Raw genomic sequence first — 24,545 nt, forward strand, 5'->3', positions numbered from 1 at the left:
AAAAAAAAAAGAATAGTTAGAAACTAAAGAAAAAGTAGTATGTAATGAATACCTACCAGTATATAAATATATATTAGTTAGTAATGCAATACCTACTGTTATTTAAATGATTAATATATAGTTATCATTGGAAAAGGTAGTAGCTATTATGGACAAATACGCTACTGAATTGGGTATAAACATTATAATTTATAAAATATTTATATTATATTATTATATAATTTATAATTGTTTCACATCTACAGTAAATGGTCCATGAAAAGCAGTGTCAACTTTCTGGAAATGCAATAAATATTAAATGAAACTTTAAAATTAATCAGACAAAATGTAAAACACAGAATGGGCAACAGTGCACAAAACTCGGGGGGAAATAATGTCAAGTAATTAAAAGTAGTTCGTTATCACAATAATTACATTGAAACAAATGCTTATTTGTATTTTATTTTTCTTTATTTTACTTGTAATAATTATATAAAACAATTATGACATTTTACATTTAAATTTTTTGGGACAGGCCAAAATGCTATTATATACACACACACACACACACACACACACACACACACACACACACACACACACACACACACACATATAATTACATTCTGGCCTGTCCCATCTTGCAGTCTTGTCCTTGGCTATATCTAACCAAGTAAACCGCTACCAGTAAATCTGAAACCGATAATGAACTTATTGAAATGAAATGTATTGTTACCAGCAAATAGCATATTTCCTAGGAAATAATAAAAAAATGTCTCATTAAAATAGTTTGGAAGAATAAATGTGGACTGATTCGCACACACAGGTGTTCGCGCAGGGCGTGACCGTGGCCAGGAGAGAGAGAGAGAGTGAGAGAGAGAGAGAAAGAGAGAGAGAGAGAAAGAGAGAGAGAGAGAGCGTGCACGAGCATGCGTGAAAGAGCAGCTCTCTCAGGGCGATTATAACGAGAAAAGAGAGAGAGAGGGAGGAAGACAGATTAAACAGACTGAACGCAACTGTTGTTTTAATCCTCTGAGCGGATAGATTTAGAGAAAACCCCCTCCTGGTTTGGAGAAGAGCAGCCATATTGCATGGACCTTCGGTGGAGTAATAACACGAGTCACCGGAGCAGAGATACACGGAGTTCACGAGCAAACGATCCGCTCAGCAGCCGACTGACAACTCGTACAGAACACTTTCCCGGTTCATTTGACTTTCTCCTATTTATTATTTATTTATTTTATTTTTAAGATAGTGTTCAGCAGTAGATTGAAAGATGAAGGACCGACTGGAGCAACTAAAGGCGGTAAGCGTCTGCTTATTTCTCTTGTTTTGTGAACGCGACTGAAGCGAGCGCACGTTCAAACCGCTGCTTGGGAATGACATTACGTAATGGAGCTCGTCTGAAACCTGTTAGACTGATTATAGTATGAATAAAGTACATTTTGAAACTTTTGTACTTTTTGTACATTTGTGGCAAGTACAAGAGAAATAATACAAAAGCGTCTTTTTTAAGTCTGTGGATGAATATCCAACAAGTGCTCCCTGAAGACGGCACAAGTCCAATCAGAGATGGTGAATAGAGGAGAGCAGATGTGGTCACCTGACTCGAGGAGGGGGTCAGATGAGCATGATCTGAAAATTATTATTGAAAAAAAAAAAAAATAACATTAGACAGTTTGCCATCCATTCTATTGCAACTCTAACCAAAACAATAAATAAGTAAATAAATACAAACATATTACGACCATAGCTTTGACCTATTTTTGGATAGTTACCATGATGCTCAGGCATTTTAATTTATATTTTTTGCTAAAATTTCATGTTTTTATGTAGGCCTACCATAGTATTACTTTTATATATACCATGTTTTTCAGACATATAATCCAGTACTACAATGTTTATGTACTGTATAATGTACCATAGTGCTACTATGGTTCCATTGTTTTGATATACTGTATATCATATTTTTCAGATGTATATGTTACCATGTATATGTACTATGCAAAACTACCATGGTTACTGGACATATATCATAATGAAATTGGACATATATCAAAATGAAAAAATGTTTTTTATGTTTTTCATACTTACAACTCAATATTATCAAATTTTGGGGCATGGATCATGGTACTACCATGTTTTTTATATTTATATAAATCCAATACTACCATTTTTATATATATACTGTATGTACCATGGTACAAGAATGTTTCTTTTGATTATGTACCACGTTTTTTTCAGAAATATGGCCCAATACTACCCTGGGTTTTGGCATTGTATTATGGTGATACCATGTTTATATACATATGTATGTATATAAAAAATTCTTGTGTATATATATCTCCAATACAACCACATTTTTGGGCATCTGTCATGGTACTATCATAGCTTTTGTCAGACATACCATACAGACAACCATGTTTTACTTTACTACCTTGGCATTTGGGCATGTATCAGTACTGCCATGTTTGTGTGTGTGTGCTTAGATTTTTACTGTGGCACTAACATGTTTTTTAATAACTTGCACATTGAATTCTATAATGTTTTAGACATGTAATATTAAACCATGGTAATACCATGTTTTATTGGACATATATCATGTTTATAGACATGTTCCATGAAACAAAGTTTTTTTGGGCATGTATTATTGCAGTATGATGGTATTTTGTAAGGTTGCACTAAATTATTTGATATGGATTATGGTATATCAAAACTCTGTTATTATCACCTGATGACCGTGCTGTACAGTGTATGATACCAGACAGAGTACTGTTGGCAGGGATTGGTAGGGCTAGTTTATTTGGATGTTTTGAAGCAGTTGTCAGATCTTATGGGCAGGGTCAGAGGTGAGGATTTGTTTCTATGGCGACCCTGCCTCAGTCAAATACTTCCATTGTTGACTTTTTTTGTTACCTGAAGCTGTCTAGCAGGCAAGACGATCTTGTGTGCATGTGTTTATGGCCGAACCTTATTTACATTAGTCATAGTGGTGTTTCCGTGCTGTTTTGCATACTGAAAATCTCACTCAGTTTTTTTTTTTTTTTAGTGGTTTAATCTTTAAGCGTTTCTTTATGGAGTTAAAATAATAACAGAAATAAGAGTTTACACTTTCTGGTGTTTGCCCGAGCACAATTCAGCAGCACCGTGCTGAGGTGGGTGGTTGCTGGGGTGTTCTTAGTGGCAGGGTTACCTATTGATTCAAGACAAAAGAGCCCATCCTATAATTATAATTTTCAACAAAATCTGGATTTAAAAAAAAAATGTTAAGAGAAATTAAAATTAAATTGGAGAAAACTTTGAAAAAAATTCCAAAAATCTAGCTGAAAACTAGACCGCATTTAAAGGTGCCATAGAATGCATTGATGAAAATATGTATGTTTGTGAACTTGTGTTTCAGAATACCGCTGCGCTGACAGTAGCTGCGTTTACATGGACCCTACTAATCTGATCGTAATAGGACTAGAAGCACAATCAGAATAAAAAAGTCACATGTAAACAAGTCAATCGGATTGAATTGGTCAGATCCGACTAAAATTTCGATGGGATTGTAAGGGGTGGTTTATTACCGAAACTAGAAAAAGTACTACACAGTGACATAAAAATAGCATAATGACGTATGACGTGTGAAATGAGCTGTTCTTCCTGGTGAATGAAGTGTCATAAATGAGTGTTTAATCATCATGAAATTCCCCTTTCACTCGGCGTCTAAGAAGTGGAGCAGGACAACGTCTCACCAGTCCTTGTTTAAGACCCTCATCCACAGACGACTGGTTTTGGGTACAGGAAGGGCCACTTTTACTGTTCATGTGCTGGTCGTCACCTAATTAGAATCTGAAGAAGATGAATATCATGTGTGCTTTTTAAAAAAGTATGCGACAACAGCGGAAAACTCTGCATATTCTTATTCATAGTCAAGATTAAATCCAATCAGAAGCTTGTGGCATAAACACTACATTCGGATTCATCAATCGGAATTAATTAATTCCGATGGAAGCAAAAAGTGTCCATGTAAATGCACCTGTTGTACCTCCAGCAGCTACAGCAAGAGAACAGTAATGACAGACCGCAGCTTCTCACTCAGGGCTGTGTGTATGCTAATAGAGCTGGGGTCGGAAACCTCTTCTGCATGACCTGACATTTTAAATGTTTCTGGTTAATCACTGTGCCAACACCCGGTAAAACCCATATCATACAGAATGCATTAATGCTTTGTATATTTCATACACCGTTTTAAATTATACAATAAAAAAATGATAAGCCTATTTGATTTTCATGCAAAAAGCTTCTCAAGATTTTTTTCATAAATTGTTTTTCAACTTAATTTATTTTTATTTTTTAGTTTCTTGAATAACATATATACAATGTGACCGTACAACATCAATGTACGTGTGTGTGACAAGGCCAATGCATTAAAACCCTTCAGTTTAATCACCGTTCTATATCAATGCGCTGCTTTAATTGCACGCACACACACACACACACACACACACACACACACACCACTGGCACACAGATCTGAGATTGCGCTGTGCAAAAAGTAACATTCAGAAGCTCATAAAGTTGTTGTCAGTGCTGCCACTTGACTTTTATTAATTGATACTGAATCGCTACATTATATTTCTCAACAAGGATTGTTTATTGCACTTAGTAAATAAGCTTCATTGTTTGTAGAGAGAAACAGACGCAGATAATTTATACATCTTTCTCTCATTTAACATTTATATCATAGTAGTAGTAGTGAGAAACCTGGAACTGCTAGTGTGGAGAGACTGTTTATGATTTATTGGGATTATAAAACAATGAGTGAGTGGATTTTTACCATTTTAGGCTGGTTGTTTTCACACACTGTGGCCACAACTGTGTTCAAACACCTTATAAAAGTGCCTTTTTTTTCATTTAATGGCACCTTTAAAACAAAAATAGGAATTGAAATGCATTTTTAAAATTAAATGCAAAATAAACCTGGTTCAGATTCCTAAATTTGGCCCCTCTTTTAATTTAAATCGTTTCGAATTAAATTTGAGTTGCCATTCATCTGGCCTGGAAGAGTTACTCAGTGAAACTAAATATTAATTTCATAGCTAAGTGTAATTTGTCTTTCCTTTGTTCAAATCTTTAACCTTCCCTATGAGCAATACTAGTGATGCTTGTCTTAGCAAACAGCACTAAAATAAGTTGTTTGGGGGCATATATGTATGTGACCTATGTGTTAGGAATTGTGCTATGTGCTATTTATTTGCATCTGCATCTTTCAGTAATGTTTAACTTGGTGTGGCCACACTTTTCTCCTCTTCTTTGTGTGTATATAAGACTGTTATAGGCTCAGAATACACACACACACACACACACACACACGGTGTTCTTCTCGGAGCACTTGAGGAACTGTGGGACATTAAACATCTGAGCGGGAACACTGTGTGTTGGTGACTTTGTTTTTGTGTCCTTCTGGTCACTCCAATCGACCTTCTTATGTAGTGTCTCTTTTTTAGGGTGATGAATGAAAAACACTGTATCGCACTAATGATATAGACTTTATCCTTCAAGGGATAGTTCACCCAAAAATGAAAATTGGACTACTTTTGGATATTAAAAAATAACACCCACTCACTTCCATCATAAAGCTTGGAAGAGCAAGGACATTTTTAAATATAACTCTGAATAGTGTTGTCACAGTACCAAAATTTCAGTATTCGGTACCGATACCAGTGAAAATCCACGGTTCTCGGAACCAATTTCGGTACCAAAGCAGGTTTCTGAAAGGGTTAATGAGCCCTACACTTGAAATGGATAATACATTTCATTCAATCAAAACAGGGAATGAATTTGCTACAAGTGCCTGCACTTCAGAGTCCATCTGTCTATCGCTGTTCATCATACTTGCGAAATAAGTTGACACAATGTTTACAGTATGTTTACACGACGTATTAAATCATGGCGGGTGAGGGCGTTTTCGTGCTCATTTGGCCAATCAGTGTCTACATTAGTGTTGGGCGATATGGTCATTTTTCAAATCGTCGTATCGTCAGCCCGTGAGATCGACGATACACAATATTATCGAGCATGGGTGGAGCAAGAGAGAGACTCTTTGTTCTTGTCATAGCATAACTATTTGGTGTTTTAAACCGCGCAGGTGCGCGAGAGAGAGCCTATGGAGTCACCAATAATAAAAAAAAAATTACTTTCAAACATACTGACTGATTTAACCAACGTTAAATATAAAAATACTGTATTTAAAACAGCTAGTTCATACATAGTCGGACGCAACTGTCATATCGCACGTCCGCATGCGCAGGGAAGTTATCAGTCTAAATGTTCTGCAAAATCAGTCAATGGTGAAAATCAAGAGCAGATTTCATTTAAAGTCCAACAGTTTAACACTAATATTGGACATAAACGAACATTTAAATATAAAGTATTCAAAATGGGTAAGTTCATATATTTGTAGTAAAGTTGAATTGAACTGATGCATCAGTCATACAGCGCTCCAGTCCGCGCGCCTCATGACGAGTCTGACGCACCGTCACAGAAACAAGAATGTGATGCATTCTAACATAACAGTGGCATTAAACTCAGTTAGTGAGGGCTCGTTTAATATATTGCACATACGGTATATAGGCCGTTTAGATTACTTGTTAAAGTGCAATGAAATACCTTATATCTGCAGACGATGTACGTCTGTTTGAGGATGGAGACTTTGTAACGGCCAAAACTATGTATTTTGCATGCATCACATTATAGTGCGGAGTGCATGAAAATAATAACAAGGCGGCAGATTGAATTTATAATCCGTGATTCTCACGTAGTCCTTCTACGTCATCACCACATAGTGTGTTTTATAAGTTAAGTGATCAGTCTTTAAGAAAAGGACTACGTGAGAACCACTATGGATGATAAATTCGCTCTTCCGCCTTGTTAATTATTTTGTCTTTACTTTATTTGTGACACCAAGAAAGAGTTAATCTCTCATGTATGAGAAGAGCGCGTTGCCGTATACCAGCCATTAAATGTGTGGGACACCAACTCGTCGTTTTCTATCTCTTTCATTTCATGGATTTAACGAATTATCCGAGTCAAAGCGTTACAACTTCACCGACTACATGCTCTAATCCTCCTGCGCCTGCGAGGTGTGTGTGTGAAATGCGGGCAGTGAAATTAAGTGAAATAGCTGGGCAGTTTAAAAGCCGAATTATAATAAGCAGCCTAATAAAAATAATAGTTATTATTATTATAATCTAATACATTAATAGGAAAATGAGCTTAACATCGTCTTGATTATCGACAGAGAATTCTGCTTATGTCGATATCTCTGACGATCGTCGATACACGATACTATCGTCTATCGGCACAACCCTAGTCTACATACACGTCATGGGTAATATATGTTAATTTGGCTAATTTGGTTCTCGAAAAAGGCAGTCCAGTATTAAATTCGCACCCAGTTCCCAGATCCACCAAAAAGTGGTTAGTTCCACAATTAGTTCTGGTACTATGAAAAGGTCCTTCCATTGCGAAAGGCCCTAAAAACATCACAATAATCTACAAGTAATCCACACCACTCCGGATCAGTGTATTTTGTCCAGAAGTGACAGTTTTAAAGTTAAAACCTTTTGATGGATTTATTTCTTACAGTTACAACAGAAACTACTCATTCTGATGGCCCAATGTACAGTAGCTTGATTGTGGAAGCATTTGTATGTGACTTTAGACATTAATCTGGTGCTTTGAGGCTATGATCCTATAAAAGTTGAGTTGTGAAAATTAGATGTGACATGACTGTACTTGATGATTAAGATAATCACATAAAGTGTTGTTTATGTCTTTGATTAATTTGATTTAAAAAGTTGAATTTTGTAAAAATAATAATAATAATAATAATAATATCCTGCCCATTGTTGTCCTCCAAACTGTGTGTGAACTGAACAATGCATTTGTGAGGCTAAATGTTTAACATTATGTGCCCAAAATGATTCTAATCTAAAAATTACATTTTAAAACGTACTATAATAAAATAAAAGCACAGACTAAATATACACAGTTGCTTGTCTGAAAAATGTATAATTAACAGCAAAATCAAATTCTTTGCTCTGATTTGCTCTGTCTTGCTTTCTTTCAGGAAAGTCTTGATGCAAAATGGAAACATTCACACAACTTTGAACATCTACGTATAAGAATATTACATAAAATTATAGGTGTGGACCGAGGAAAACACATCTCAAATGTGTTAAACAGGACAAGCATCTATTAAAGCACATGAGAGCCACTGCTTTTGTTTGGACTGTTTAATATAAAAAAATATCCTGTTTAGGATGATTTAGGTCATGCACTTTCCTGCAGTTGCTCACTGTGTCCTCCGCTATATTTCAGATGTGTTTCATTCACAGAAATGCGTTACTCACTTGTGTAAAGTGCTGGATATTTTCTATGCAAATAAAACTAATTGATAATCATAATCACTGTAGATCATTTACATTATTTATCATTCATTCATTGCAAAAATGAATCATTAAAAAAAAAAATTAAACTTGTGGCCATATTTTCACTAAAACAAGGGAACTCATTCATTTAAAAAAAGGGGGCAAGAATTCTTAGTTTGTGACTGCGATTTAACTAAAATAAGGGAACAAATTAATATAACGAGAGAACGAATTCATAATTTGTGGCCACCGTAAATATACTTTTGTCCTACGGGGATCTGTAAGTATTAGTGGTGTTTGCTAAAGAGAAATATTGCTCTTTGGGTTAGGGATTCATACGTCACACTGCAACATTCAAGTTTTCAGCATGAGAGCTCGTGAAAAGGGCTCGTGTGAAATGCATTTTTAAAATGATTTCCTAGTGTTTGCTGAGGTGTTTTTATAAACTTAGCATCATCAAAACTGATTTAAATTGTAATTTTCTACCCTGAATTCAGTCTTCTGCAGACATCAATCTAAACAGACACTCCTATGATTGGCTAACATCTTTGCATATGAAATCAGCATTAGCTCTCTAGAAACGTTTACTGTGCTTTTATTGTAACAGCCACCAAGATTAACTGATTGTGAAAAGTGTTGATTACGGCATTATAATCAGAATTGCTCCCGTTGCATCAATGTAGCTGAACACACACAGTCTACTTGCACATGAATACCACAACGAGCTCCTTATTGCAACATGATTTCTGCAGTCTAACGAATACTTTCGTCATAACTAACAGTGAAAATGCAACGTAAATAAGAGGTTGAGCAGTGCAAACTGTGTCATTGACCAAAATGGCAGGAAACAGATGATCTTGTATCGACCGCTCCAGCTTTGATCGCTTGCTGTATATCAAATTATCACAAATAGAGAACAGATGGTTTACACGCTGCTGTCAGGAACAGTGTGCAGTCGATCGTTTAATCACTGGCTTGATTCATTAATGCATAAACAGCATTTTTTATATTTATTCAGAGTCCTTACAGATTACACTGATCGCTCAGATATTTAGATTGTTTGTTGAGGTTAGACTATAAAAATTAACGGCAGTATCAAAAAGTATAGTAAAAGTATTTTGTTATATACATTTCTATTTAAGAAAAACAATACTGACTTTAAGCTTTTGAATAGTAGTGTGTATCAATTGACAGATGTATAGAGATCTCCTATTGATCACATATTTCTACAGAAGCATATAACTGTAGCTAAATGTTTCTCAAATGTGTCAGAAATGCTGAATGAGTAAAAGTGCTTTGTCTTCATGTTTGGCTGCTCTGTGGTGGAGTGACAGAGCTGCAAGTTTGATGACTATAGAGAAATAATTGAGTGGTGTCATAAAAAAGGTGTGATTTCACTCGGACTTCAACCCTTGTGTCTTCTGACTCGCATTTGAGTTATAATCTTATCACGCACCATTCTCTGCTCTGTGGCCGAGTCAGTGTGTTATATTGCTGTTGTGTCATTCGAAAGGAAAGCTATTATTAAGTGGAAAACAATACTGGTCTCCACATGCTCTTCATAAAACGTCTCAAGACACACCTTTATGTGCACGGCAAATAAAAGTGCAGTGCAAGACACTCTAGACTGAGTGTCCACACGAAATCACAATTTACCCTGTTTTATGCATGTACTTCATTCTACCTGAGTCATGTTTTATGAGCTTACATGCAATACAAATGGAGATTTGACAGTTTGCTAGTCCTTCTGCTGTTTCAGGGCAGCTTACATTGTGCCTTGTCAGCAGAGGCCTGAACACCGGATGTTCATGTGACATGATAACTGTAAGAACTACATTCTTAAAGTGCAGTTTAATTACGAAACCCATTAACTAAACATAAAAGAACCCAAATCTAAAGAGAACTAGACTATAAACTAATGCATTTTGTATCGATGACTGATATGTCATTCAATGATTACATATTCAGTTGTTATTGAAGTGCTCCTATAATGCCATCAAGGTTTCTAACAGTGTTTTGGGAGTCTCCTACTGTAAATTTCACATGCCTGCAAGGTAAAAAATGTTTTTTCAAAATATGCATATATTATCCCCTAATTTTCCAATGATTCTCAAACGATTCATTCGAAGCAGTTCTCTCTAAACCCCTCCTTTCCATGAGCCTGCTCTGCTCTGATTGGTCAGATGGCCCAGTCTGTTGTGATTGGTCTACCGTGCACAGCATGTGCCAGAAACCATACACCCATTGCCATAGTTCTGCCTTTTTTAAGTGCTCAATATAAAATATAAACATTTATTAATATAAACACATACTGTAGGTTGTGATTCAGTGGAGCTTTAAAATAATTTAAATAAAGCTGAAAAACCTTCTGATATTCAAATGAAAACCTTTCACTGGAAAAACTTGAATGAAAATTAGAAATGTCGCCTAAAATAAGTTTAAGCACTTTAACTGAAATAAAAAAAATAAATAAATAAGTAGAAGTATTAAAAAAAACACTAAGATTAATAAAAAATGGCGAACACACTAGGGTTGTGCCGATAGACTGTAGTGTCGTGTATCAATGATAGTCAGAGATATCCACATAAGCAGATTTCTCTGTCGATAATCAAGACAATGAGATAGAAAACGAGGAGTTGGTGTCCCACACATATAATGGCTGATACACGGCAACGCACTCTTCTCATACATGAGAGATTAACTCTTGTCGTTACAAATAAAGACAAAATATTAACAAGGCGGCAGAGCGAACTTCTCATCCATAGTTGTTCTCACATAGTCCTTCTCTTACAGACTGATCACTTAACTTATAACATTCACTATGTGCTGATGACGTAGAAGGACTTCGTGAGAACCACTATGGATGATAAGTTCTGCCGCCTTATTATTTTCATGCACAGCGCACTATAATGTGATGATTAAAAAATACATAGTTTTGGCCGTTACTACGTCTCCATCCACAAACAGACGTACATCGTCTGCAGATATAAGGTGTTTCATTGCACTTTGACAAGTAATCTGAATGGCCTATATATGTGCACTATTTTAAACGAGCCCTCACTAACTGAGTTTAATGCCACAGTTATGTTAGGATGCATCACATTCTTGTTTCTGTGACGGTGCGTCAGACTCGTCATGAGGCGCGCGGACTGGAGCGCTGTATGACTGATGCATCAGTTCAATTCAACTTTACTACAAATATATGAACTTACCCATTTTGAATACTTTATATTTAACATGTTCGTTTATGTCCAATATTAGTGCTAAACTGTTGGACTTGAAATGAAATCTACTATTGATTTTCACCGTTGACTGATTAACTTCCGTGCGCAGATGCGGCACATTTGTCACAGGATGAGCGATATGACAGTTGCGTCTGACTATGTTTTAAAATATATATTTTTTTCAATTATTGGTGATTCCATAGGCTCTCTCTCGCGCACCTGCGCGGTTTAAAACACCAAATAGTTATGCTATGACAAGATCAAAGAGTCTGTCTCTTGCTCCACCCATGCTCTATAATATCGTTTATCGTCGATCTCACGGGCTGACGATACGACGATTCGAAAAATGACCATATCGTCCAACACTAGAACACACCTAACAAGTTTGCTAAAACATTGAATAAAAATTAAAACGGAAGATACAAAAATAAAAGCTCATTCAAGAGTTTTTATTCATAGCACTTGTGCATTAAATAAATATGCTTTTTGTATTCTAACAATTGGGCCTTTTACAACAATATGACACATGGCTGGCTGATTACTGATTCATGTTATGGTGGTTACTATGATCATATTTCATAAATATAAAATGGGTCACTTCTGATTTGTTAGCAAATTACCACGCACAATTTAAAATGTGATTATTTGGTATCTGTGGTTTTAAATAAATATTCTAATTAACTAGCTGAAAAAGGGTTTGAAAGAGTTAAACTGCAAGAAGTCAAATACGTAGTTAGCTCTTGTTGTCAGTTATTGTTATTGGCTTAGAAATACCCCATCATGGAAATTACCTTTAATGTTTTGGGAGTTGCTCAATATTAGCAGTAGATATGTAATTAAAATAGTTTAAAGGGACAGTTCACCCAAAAATGATAATTTTGTCATCACCTATAAAAAAGGAGATAACGTGTGTAACCAAACAGTTAATGTAAAACACATAGTGGAACCCAATGGCTGCCAGCAAATGTTTGGTTACACACATTCTTCAAAACAGTTTGGAGCAACGCGAAGGTGCGTAAATGATGACAGACTTTGAATTTTGGGTGACCTGCCCCTTTAAATATCTTTCTAATGTGTATTAAATTGTCCTTTAGTATGCACTTCTTATGTTGTCTGTTTCAGACTTGCGATCATGATGATGATGATGTTGAGATCGCTGTGGACAACGCTGCCTTTATGGATGAGTTCTTCTCTCAGGCATGTTATTCTGTGTATTTGACAGTGTGTTTGGGATACTTTCGGTGTGCTTTGTCTGAATGTGTGTCACTGTGACCTTTATTGCTGGTTTCAGATTGAAGACATCAGGAACAGCATTGATAAGATCGACGAGAATGTGGCCGAAGTGAAGAAACTATACTCGGTTATTCTTTCTGCACCAACATCAGACCAGAGTAAGTTGTGGGCAGTTTTTTTTTTTTTTGCCACTGACTGGTAGTAACATGTGAAACAGACTCTGAAGTCTGAACATGAGTCATATACTGTAGTAATAATGCTGTTATCACATCTAGTGTAAAGATAGCATCTGTTCATTAGAGTTCTGTACCTTAACATTAGTTCATGTGATAATTAACTGACAGTCAACAACACTTTTGAGTTTGTATTGCAATTTTTTTATTATAGTACATCTGAATAAAACAAAACTGTAAAACAAAACTGTTAGTTAACTGTAAATTAATTTTCTTAACATATATGGTGTAAAACTCTAATTGGTTTAACATTTTTACTGTAAAAAAATTCTAATTTTGTTGAAAATGAATAGGAAACTATGAACTAATATAAGATATTCCTGACACTTAATATATGATTATTATTATTATTATTTTCTCATCATTACTGTACATTAATTATACTTTTTCTTTTAATAGAATACACAGACACCGATGTCCTTTCCATGTTTTTAAGTTAACTGGTGCAATTACAGCATCCTTTTTATACCTTAAATTGAAATTAATATTTATGTGCTAATACATTTTTAACATCAAGCTGAATAAGTTAACAATAGTTAAATTATGAGCTAAAATTACCAGTGAACAACTGAGTAATTAAAAACATCAAGTCTTTTTATTTGTTAGTTAAAGATACCTAATGAGAAATAAACCTCCCGGCAAATTTATTCCAACTTAAAATAAGACATCGCTAACAGCTTAAGGAAAACTATTATAAAATAATATAATGCATACATTTAGCAAAATGCTCCTTTCTAGAGTAATTTGTTAATGAGTTATGGACATCGGCTTACTTGAAGTAAACATTATAGGACATATTGTTTATAAACTGTTTTTATTGACATTGTTTACATGAGATAAACTGATCAACCGCAGTAAATTCTTCATAAGAGACTTTAATATATATATATATATATATATATTTATATATATATATGTGTGTATGTATGTGTGTGTATATATATATATATATATATATATATATATATATATATATATATATATACATATATATATATATATATATATATATATATATATATATATATATATATATACATATATATATATATATATATATATATATATATGTGTGTGTGTGTGTGTGTGTGTGTGTGTGTATATATAAATAAAAATCCAGAGCCCAAACTTTTGAATGGTAGTGTGCATGAAACCTAACTCCATTTAGTTTACTGAAATTTAAAAGAACTACCTTTTAACAACGCCAAAACACACTCATCTTCATCTTCATCTGCTGGACTTGTGTTTTCTTCTCTGGGAACAGAAACGCAGGATGATTTGGAGGCACGTACTAACGATATCAAGAAAATGGCCAACAATGCTCGTAACAAACTGAAGAGTAAGTTTCTTTACTCGTATACAAGACTTTGTGCTCTTCTCATTGGGTGAAAGAAATAGGCCACAAAGAACTAGGTTTGGCTTTACTAACACTTCTGACACACAATAATGTGAGCCATTTATCTTTCACCTTTAGAAAAGCATTGTTTACCCTGTGTCAGTCCTATTTTAGCATCACTGAAATGCTACTTCTCATATTTGTTTGAATTTTAGTTCAAGTTTTAGTGTTTGTTATTTTTCTTTCTTTTTTTTTTACATGTCTATATACTTTTTAACGCAGCTTTAGTAATTTTAGTACATCAAATTAAGCTAAATGAGAAATGTTACTTTGGCAACTAGCTGAAAAATAAGGTTACTTTTTTATATATATTTTTAATATTAGTTTTAGTTAACTATTGGTATAATGTGTGTCCATACAGCCATTGAAAGGAATCTAGAGATGGAAGAAGTGGAGAGAGTATCGGCCGACTTGAGAATACGCAAATCACAGGTGAGTCAACATCCTTCTCACGTAACACACACAAATACACACACGCTCTATTAACTCTGTCCTCATGTTGCCCTGCCAGCATGCCGTACTTTCCAGGAAGTTTGTTGATGTGATGACCAAATACAATGAAGCCCAGGTTGACTTCAGAGAGAAAAGCAAAGGTCGCATTCAGAGACAATTAGAGATCAGTAAGTGTGGCCCTGACTAAACAGCAGTGTATGATGCTGCTCTTGTTAAACAGTGTGCAGCGTACAGGACGTTACTTTCTCAAGCTTGTGGTTGAAGCGTGTCAAACTGACATCGTGCTATTCCCCTTTTCTGACTTTGCTTTTGTTCTGCTTCTCGCTTTAGCTGGTAAAACCACAACTGATGAGGAGCTGGAGGAGATGCTGGAGGGAGGAAACACAGCTGTTTTCACAGCAGGGGTAATGCATGCGTGCATGTGTGTGTGTGGAAGAGCTGGAGTAAGAACTTTTCCCTTCTTCCCTCATAACGTGCTCCCATAGACGGTGCACGAGATCCATAGTCTAAAGCAGCACTCAGAAAAAGAGATACAAAGCTGTCCTTGTGGTAGCCTTTAAAAAGATACTAATATGTGCACTTAAATGCTAATATAAAATGAAGTACTAATATGTATCTTTAAGGTACTAATATGCACTATTTAGAGTTAAATAATGTAGAAGATCAGATGTACCCTTTGGCTCTTGTACCTTAGTGTCCCATCCCAGTGGCAGCTTTGTACCTTTATTTTGGTTCTCAACAGCGGAGTATCAAGATGGCTTAAAATTAGATTAAACAACTACAAATCAACATAGTTCTTATTGTATTTAACGCCTTCATTAACTGTTTGTTTTCTTTAAAAGCACCAGGGTTGGAAAATATGGATATAATATGTTGCCTAATTTTAAAAAATGTAATTTCTAGACCTGAAAAAGTCAATAAAGAGTGTAAAACTAAGAGAATCTTAAAACAGAATCTTTTAAATCGCAAATATACTTTATTTAAGTAATAGCAAGATTTAAAATATTTAATTGGGTAGAAATTCTGAGTAAAGAAAAATCCGTTTTTAGATCCCTGTCTAGTAAACCACAAATGACTGGAAGAGTCGTGGAAATGTATTGTTTAAAAAGAACGTGATGCCTGAATTACGTACAGCTATTAAAGGGGTCATAAAATGTTGCTAAAAAAACATTGTTTTGATCTATACAACTTTTTTACAACTGCTTTAACCCTTCTTGAATATCTCTCTTTTTCCAGCGGGTAAGCAGATCTCGTGTAAAGTTGTTGATGCAGTCGTATTAGCACAACTTCGGCAATGAATTGCGGGTAAAGTGTCCATATCAATTGCGAGGAGCCGTGAGTGAGTGATATCTGCTGAATAATGATGGAAGGGACCTTCTGAAGGGAATTATGATTGGTGTGGTGATCCTATAGTTAAACGAGTATCAGTTGATGCGAGCTTGACTGACATGGCCTCCCAGAACTATCGCTACGCTCCATTTGTGTCCTCTTCTGGAAGGCCAAACAAAGTAGTTTCGCTTTCACAACAAAACACACACAACATGACAGCAGCTGGAACAGAGAGAATTAAACCTATGCCTTTTTTCATTGCATAATATGGGTGGCGTTATGCAAGTCATCCCGCATTGTGACGTAGACATTAAAATGAGCCGTTTTAGGTAGGAGTGGTTGACTCTCTTTGGGTTTGAGACTTTAGTCTTGTAACTTTACAGATCTTCTTCATGCACCAAGAGCTTGTAACACTCCAAAGAGGAAGGAGAACATGAAATCGCATCATATGACCCCTTTAACATTTCTGGAATCCTGAAATTGTAATATTCATGATAAAATATACAATTTTTAGTTCAAATTAAATATGTAATTTAATTAAAATGGTTTTCTAGATCTTGACACTGCAGATTTAAAGTGGCACAAAATAAGATTTTGGTCATATTGCCCACCTCTAATGCAGCATATGAGCTTTATTACAATATGTGGACTCTGGTGGGCGTTTGAATCAACACAGCAAGCAGTACTTCGTCATGAATGTAACGGTTGAGTGATTCTTTGTTTCCTGTGATTGTGGTTGCTGTGTAAATACACTCTTATCTTATAGCATAAATGCTACTAAAATGTAACTTCCGTGGCGACTTCACAGCAGTAGAGAAGTAGCCCACCCACAAACTTTATGATGCAATGTAATGCAAGAAACACATTACTTTTCATATGAAGTCAAATGTAATGCAAATGGTTACTTTTTTAACAATTATGTAACGTGTTGCTTTTAAGGTAATGTTACAGTTGTTGTAACTGTTTAACTGGTCACCGATGGCAAAAAAAACATAATTTAGACTCAGACCAAAACATCAAATAATGAGACTCAGCCACTTTAATATCTCCAAACCAAGACCACAAGATCTAAACCGCTTCTAGAGTATCCTGTGGCCATTTACTGCAGTGAGCTAAACTGAGCAAAACACCCCACACTTTCATAATCTTTGCTGAATATGAATATCTGTCGTTTGTGTTTTAGATTGTGGATTCAGGGATCTCTAAACAAGCGCTGAGTGAGATCGAAGCACGTCACAAAGACATTGTGCGTCTGGAGAGCAGCATAAAGGAACTGCACGACATGTTTGTGGACATCGCCATGCTGGTGGAGAGCCAGGTACACTCCTCCCTTCATCACGCATCTGTTCGTCCATCATGTTCTCCATCCTTTCACGCTGTCAGGGTTTTCTGACTTCCCCCTCATTGTCATGCATTTCCTTCTCTTTCTCTGCCTTTTGTCTGTAGCATCCTTGTCTCTCTTCTTTGTTCAAACTCGTTCTGTTGGTTGCTAAGCCGTATTCTGCTGGTCGGCGTGACTTCCCATCAGCCTTTTCTCTCACATGTGAGTCCTCTTTTTTCGCATGGCCTTTTTATTTCCCTTACTGACTGTATTCCTTTTCATTCATCTACATGATTTGTCACAAACTTTATACAACCATTACACCTTGATTAGAAGAAATGAAAGTGAGTAGCTCTTTTCCAAAAACCTAGTGAGCTGCACAGCTAGATGATGTTTTAAATAGTGCTGTCAAACGATTAATCGCGATTAATCGCATCCAAAATAAACGTATTTGTTTATGTAATATATGTATGTGTGTTTTGTTTATTTGTTATGTATATAGAAATAAACACACATACAGTATATATATTTGGGAAATATTTACATGTATATACATTTATATATATATATATATATATATATATATATATATATATATATATATATATATATATATTATATTATATATAAATATATTTAATATATAAACATAACATTTTTTTTTAAATATATACATGCATGTGTTTGTATTTTTATATATATATATATATATATATATATATATATACACACAGTACACACTTATATGTTATGTAAAGAATACATTTTCGGATGCGATTAATTGCGATTAATCATTTGACCGCAGTAGTTTTAAATAAGCAAATTTATACTTATAAGATACCTCGATGTGATAAAAACATACAGTAGAAACAGTAGTATTGTAAAATATTACTACAATTTAAAAAAACTTAGTAAATAATTTAACAATGTATTTTAAATTGTAAAAATGTAAATTTTATGATGCAAAGCTGATACTTTGGTGATGTATATTTTGCGCATGAACAGTATTGAACTGCTGGGTTGCTGTATCAGGTGTGTTTCATAATAATCACTTATTAGCTCTATTTCAGTTTGGTTTCTGTCTGTGAACACAGCTCTCTGTGTAGATCGTAAGTGATGCAGTTCAATAGGTTTTGGAGCAGAGCTAATTCAACACAATCTAAAGAGCTGGGGTAAATTATTGACCAATCCATTTTTGCTTGTTAACTGCTTGCAATGGAGAAAAAGTGAAAGGTAAGCTTCTGGTATTTCTCGAATAAGTCCCTGTTCTTCAGAGCGTCAACACTGAATAAGGCAGATCGGGGCTAGTTCTCACTCTTCTTACTCCTGTAAATCAGGGTGGGCTTTGTTTTCAAAGCCAGTCTCTATAAAGCCAAAGTACGGACTAGAAAGATATATTGAACATGTTTACCATTATTGTCCTGGAGAAAAAAAAACATTCTGTAAAAACATTGACTGTTTAAAGATCGTCACAAAGTTTAGACATCATTTACTCACCCTCATGTCGTTCCAAACCTGTTTAACTAACTTTCTTCTGTTGAACACAAAATAAAATGCGAGTAGGCACACAATTTCTGGTCCCCATTGACTTCCATCGTATTTTGTTCTAACAGTAGAAGTCAGTGGGGATCATTGCAAATACATACTGTATTACAAAATATATTTTATGTTTTACAGAAAAAAGAAAGTCATACAGGTTTGGAACAATGTGTTGATGTGTAAACAATAACCAAATTCTCATTTTTGGGTGAACTGGCCCTTTAAGACCAATTTCAGAATAGCTTTTTTGTGAGACAACTAGCCCCGGCGTCCCCATCTGTGTGTGTGTTCGTGGTGCACCTGGGTATATATGTGTTTTGTTTTGTTTTTGGAGATAAAGACACCCTGTATGTGTGTGTTAATTTTTTTTTTCCATATGCTTCAGGGCAACATGGTTGATAACATTGAGGTGAATGTAGGTAAAGCAGTCGATCACGTTGAAGCGGCAAAAGATGAAACCAAGAAAGCTGTCAGGTATCAGAGCAAAGCCAGGAAGGTACGGACTTCACTGCTGTTTCTTTTCTCTTCTGTTTTTGCCCCCCCTCCCCTTCTCTCTCTCTCTCTCTGTCTTCTCTCTTTCCTCTTTTCTTCTTTCTTCTTCACCCAAAATCCACTGTAGGGTGGTATGATTGAGAGGATTGAGAACAACATGGATCAGTCAGTGGGTTTTGTAGAGCGGGCGGTTGCTGACACTAAAAAAGCCGCTAAATTTCAGCAGGAGGCTCGACGTGTGAGTTCATGTTGAATATCAGGCCCCGCCCCCTTCCCGCCCTGCCTCTCCTTACCGTGTCTGAACCTGCTAATGTTACACAGAGTCACATTCATACACACTAACAAACCCAATGATTATTACTAATACTGATACGCCCTGAAACTTCTCATTACAGGGTTTCAGTGTATCTCAAGTACTGAAAAAACCATGTTAAGACACATGTTCACTTTTCAAGTCTTTATTAACAGCAACAAAACATTCTGGTCTTTTTGACACTTTTATTTATACAGATAAAATCTTAGAAAACACAGCACGTGTATGAAAATATAAAAACTCGCTCCACCTATGGAAACAACTTCTCTTTATTGTCATTGTTCAGGTACAACGATAACACTAATAGATTTTCATATTGAGTTTAAAGAAACACTCTCATTTCCTCCTTTTCTTCTGTGGAAAGTAGTATTATATTCTTATATAAAATTATATGTTAAAAAATCCTTAAAATGGGAATGTGTAAGGCATAAACAAAAGTAGAAGAATAGAAAGAATAGAAAAGTATTACAATTAATCAAAGCTACAAGAAGCAATGATCTTAACATTAAGGTGTATTGTACATGGAATGAATTGACCAAGGCAGTGCAAAATATTAAGACTGATTTATTAAGTATTTGCAAAATACACGTTTTTGGAAATTGCTTAGCAAAGATCCAAATTCTGAGATTTCTGGAAATGTCACATTAAGAAAATAATTTGGGTTGCAAATGATGAAGATGATGGGCATACCATGGTGAAGCACAAGCTCTCCTTTCTTCCTTTCTTTCTTTCTGTCTTTCTTTCATCATTTTTTTTAATCTTCAACACACCAAAAATGGTATGAAACTGTCACTGGGGCTACCTTTTCAAAAGGTACACAAGGTACCCCAAAAGCTGTATAAAAGTACCTTAGATTGTATAATTGTCAAGTTGTATATTTGTAGATTTTGAAAGGTAGCGCACCAGTGACAGCTTTTATACTCTCAGCAGTAAAAGATAGTTTTCTAGACATTGTCTTTTCCACAAATGTAATGCCTAGTCCTGAAATGCTAATCATTTGTTGGCCCAGACTGGATGTTGTGTCTTTATATCTGAGTGAGCTATTTATTTGCTACTCAAATGCTAATTAGATGCTAACAGTTGTGTTGTTGTGTGTGTTTCTTCACAGAAAACAATTATTATAGTATCTGTGGTTTTGGCGGTTTTGGCAGTTATTGCGTTGATAGTGGGTTTATCCGTAGGTCTGAAATAAAGGCTGTGGTGAGTATACTTCAGAGGAATGTGTGTGAGGTTTGGGAGCTGGGAATGGTGTGGGTGTTTATGCAGATATGGAGGTGGTGACATTAATAAGCATGCATCGCTTGGGCTTTGGGATCTCCAGGGCATCCTTTGGTTTGGTTGCGGAGTTCTTTTCTAATGTTGTCTGTGTGTCCTGGTTCTGTTGGGCTCTGTTGAAGACTTTAGATGTTTGCTGTTGGATTTATGGCTTGTGTTTTGTTCCATCTCTTGTAGAAGATGATCGTACTGGGTGTGATTGGTGCTGTGGTGTCTACGATAACCTCTGTGGCTGCTCACAAACTCTCCATTATTAGAGATGATCATTTCCTCCACTCCTTTTCACCCTCCCTGTTTTTCCTTGGAAGCACGTCAAGACAAATGCTCCGCCCCCTTCACCTGTGGCCCCTCCCCTCATCAGCACAAACCAATGGGAACCCGAGGGATGGTCAAGGAAACAGACTGTGTTTTTTGTTTTTTTTGTTAGGATGTGATTGGAAATGTTTAAGGAACTTCTACTACATTGAAGGAAGCACATTTTAAATACACAGACAATTCCATGAGCACAAAATAAGGGATTTTTATGAGACTCACGAGGGGAAGGTAACTTCCATTTCACGCCTTAATGTTTTTATTGTATTGTTTGTTCATTAGACACATCAGTGTCTACATCTACTGGATGAACTGCTGAAATTTTCTTGATCAAAAGGGCTCGGAGACTCAAATGTGATTTCAGCTTCTATTTTGGATCCCTATGAAATGAACACCATAAGCTAAGCATTGATGGGACGTCCAGAACGGAAGAAGCCCACACAAGTAGATTTTTATTGTGATGAACGTCTGTATGGGAATTAACCTAAGGAATAAATTACTTTATATATTTTCTAAGTATTTTGTACATATCTGAGAAAAGAAATCTGATGTATTCAATGGGATCATTGTCAGAAAACTGTTGTTCATTTATATGTGAATAAATTATATATTAATTCATATTTAATAATCCACCAATAGGGTTTCAATAGTTATAATAGGTTTATATGTGAGTATGGGTTCAATAGCTATTCCTAATCATGTGGTTACAGGCCTGAAAAAAAAAAAAGATATTTAAAACATATTTGTATATACATACATTTAAAATGTATGTACTTAAATTTTTCAGTTAGTATCTGTTCAAAGTATAAGTAGTGTCACATAGCTTTGTGCCTTGTGAATGAAACCAAACTTTCACTTTGATTTTAACCATAAGTGAATCATGAAGCAGGTGTATTTAGTAGAAATTAACCTCAGTGGGAACCACGTGGTCCAAAAAATATTTTAATTTCCTTTAAATATATCAAATTTTTAGAAAGCGTTTTCTAGATCTTTTATTTATTTATTATTATATAAAAGGACAGGAATGTCAGAGTGACTGGTAAAAAAAAAAAAAGTGCAGTGCAGGGACATTCAGCATTTTCAAACAAAATGCATTCAATATTTTAGAAAAAATACATTATGAAAGAATATAGGTTATATGGCCATGGGACAGGCAACTGCATGGTTCCCAACCTGTCTAAATAAATTTACCATGGTCCATTTATATACATAATAAGAAGTACAAACTATCTATAAAATTACATTTTGAATGCATTTCGAGGCAGCATTTGAAGGAGACTTCACTGCAGCGCTGTGATGCATCGGGAAACTAGTGAGAAGTCATCTCATGACACACTCTCAGAAAAAAAGGTACAAAAGCTGTCACTAGGGCGATACCTTTTCAAAAGGCACACCTAGGTGAGGTTTTTTTCAGGGTTGGAGCTGAACTGTGCAGGACTGCGGCTCTCTAGGACTGAACTTGCCTACCCCTGGGTTAAACCATCCTATACTGACTGACACAGAGGAAGTCAAAAAGTCTCAGTAACATCACCTTTCTCAAGCCGGCAGGGCAGGTTTAGGCTCATCTCAATCACACTGAGGTGATTTCAGCAGGATTATGTCCTCTTCTCAAAAAGCAGAATCTTGTTATTAGGAAGCACAGAAAAACGTCTCGTTTGGTTTGTGTTATGAATGTGCTCCACACCTGATGGTAAGTTAATGCACGCTTTCTTAAACACACAAACACACACAGGCCTTAAACCTCAACCTTTCCTTCGTTTTGATCCTCTTTCTCCCTACTGTGCATGATTTTTCATAAGCAACATTTTAATAGATGTGGTCTGCTGTGAGAACGTTTTCCCTTTTCTCTTTCTCTTTTTTAACTTTATCTCCTCTATTATTTGTCTTTACTGTCTCATTCATATCCATATTTCTCTCTGTAGAAGAAAATGATGATCATGCTTTGCTGTGTGATTCTGGGGATTGTTGTCTTTTCTTACCTTTACAGCTTCTTTTCTTAATGGTAAGAATCCTAACTAATATACATGTTTAGGGGAGACTGGGGCAGGTTGTCACAAGTAACTATAAACTATAAATGTGTTGTTGTTTTTTTCTCTCCAGCAGTCTGTGTGTTTTAATTTCAGTTTTATATTGATTTTGAATACTGTTCTCCAAACTAAAATTACATGGAATGCATCATATAAACCTGTGGGTAAACAAACAAACACATTTCAACCACACTGACATGCGTTCACAACTGTTTAACTGGTGTTTTACAAGTTATCCATGAAAACTTTACATTTATTTGATGAAAAATGTAGTTAGATATTATAATTTAAAATTACTATTTTTCCCTTTTAATATATTTTAAAATATTATTTATTCCTGTGATGCAAAGCTGAATTTTCAGCACCATTACTCCAGTCTTTAGTGTCACACGATCCTTCAGAAATCATTGTAGTATGCTGCTCAAAAACCTTTCTGATTATCAGTGTTGAAAACAGTTGTGCTGCTTCATATTTTGTGGAAACCTTTTTTTTCATGATTCTTCATTAAAATAAAGAGTTTTTTAAAAATAGCATTTATTTGAAATAAATAGTTTGTCAAAATAGTAAATAGTTTTGCTGAATAGAAGGGGGAAAAAATCAAATAAATCTTACTGACTACTTAATATTTCATGTGTGCTCGTCTCTAATTGCTACTTTTACTATCTTTCAGGCTGAAGTGACTTCGAGACCACAACTAAACCTGCTCCCCTTATATCTCCTGCTCAGTTCGCCTCATATTTCAGAGATCCAGTCCTTTGTAGTGCTTCATCCAGACGACCCCGTCTCTCAGAGCACCGGAGCGCCCCCAGCCGCTCACCAACAGACGGACGGATCCTAAAGAAAGCAGCCCACAGAGACACGGCCCTTTAGGAGTTCGCCATCATTTATTTTTAAAGTCTTTTTTAGTCTCTTGTGCTCATCATGGCTGTATTTATATGATCAGAAATGCAGAAAAAATATATAATTGCAACTTTTTTATATATATTTAAAAGAATTTAATCC

General features: G+C 35.4%; 1 protein-coding gene across 1 annotated transcript; it reads left to right on the forward strand.

Moving 5' to 3' along the window:
• The first annotated feature begins 862 nt into the window (after positions 1–862).
• Positions 863–24,419, forward strand: LOC132113985 (syntaxin-3-like). The gene is made up of 12 exons (XM_059522082.1): positions 863–1,285; positions 12,743–12,817; positions 12,912–13,011; positions 14,351–14,425; positions 14,844–14,914; positions 14,994–15,102; positions 15,266–15,339; positions 17,448–17,582; positions 19,510–19,620; positions 19,744–19,854; positions 23,439–23,518; positions 24,214–24,419. The coding sequence occupies exons 1-11, from the start codon at positions 1,256–1,258 to the stop codon at positions 23,514–23,516; spliced, it is 969 nt and encodes a 322-aa protein (XP_059378065.1). The 5' UTR covers positions 863–1,255; the 3' UTR covers positions 23,517–23,518; positions 24,214–24,419.
• Positions 24,420–24,545: the final 126 nt, after the last annotated feature.

The sequence above is a fragment of the Carassius carassius genome, chromosome 33 (genome assembly GCF_963082965.1).
Source record: "Carassius carassius chromosome 33, fCarCar2.1, whole genome shotgun sequence".
In the NCBI taxonomy this organism is placed as follows: domain Eukaryota; kingdom Metazoa; phylum Chordata; class Actinopteri; order Cypriniformes; family Cyprinidae; genus Carassius; species Carassius carassius.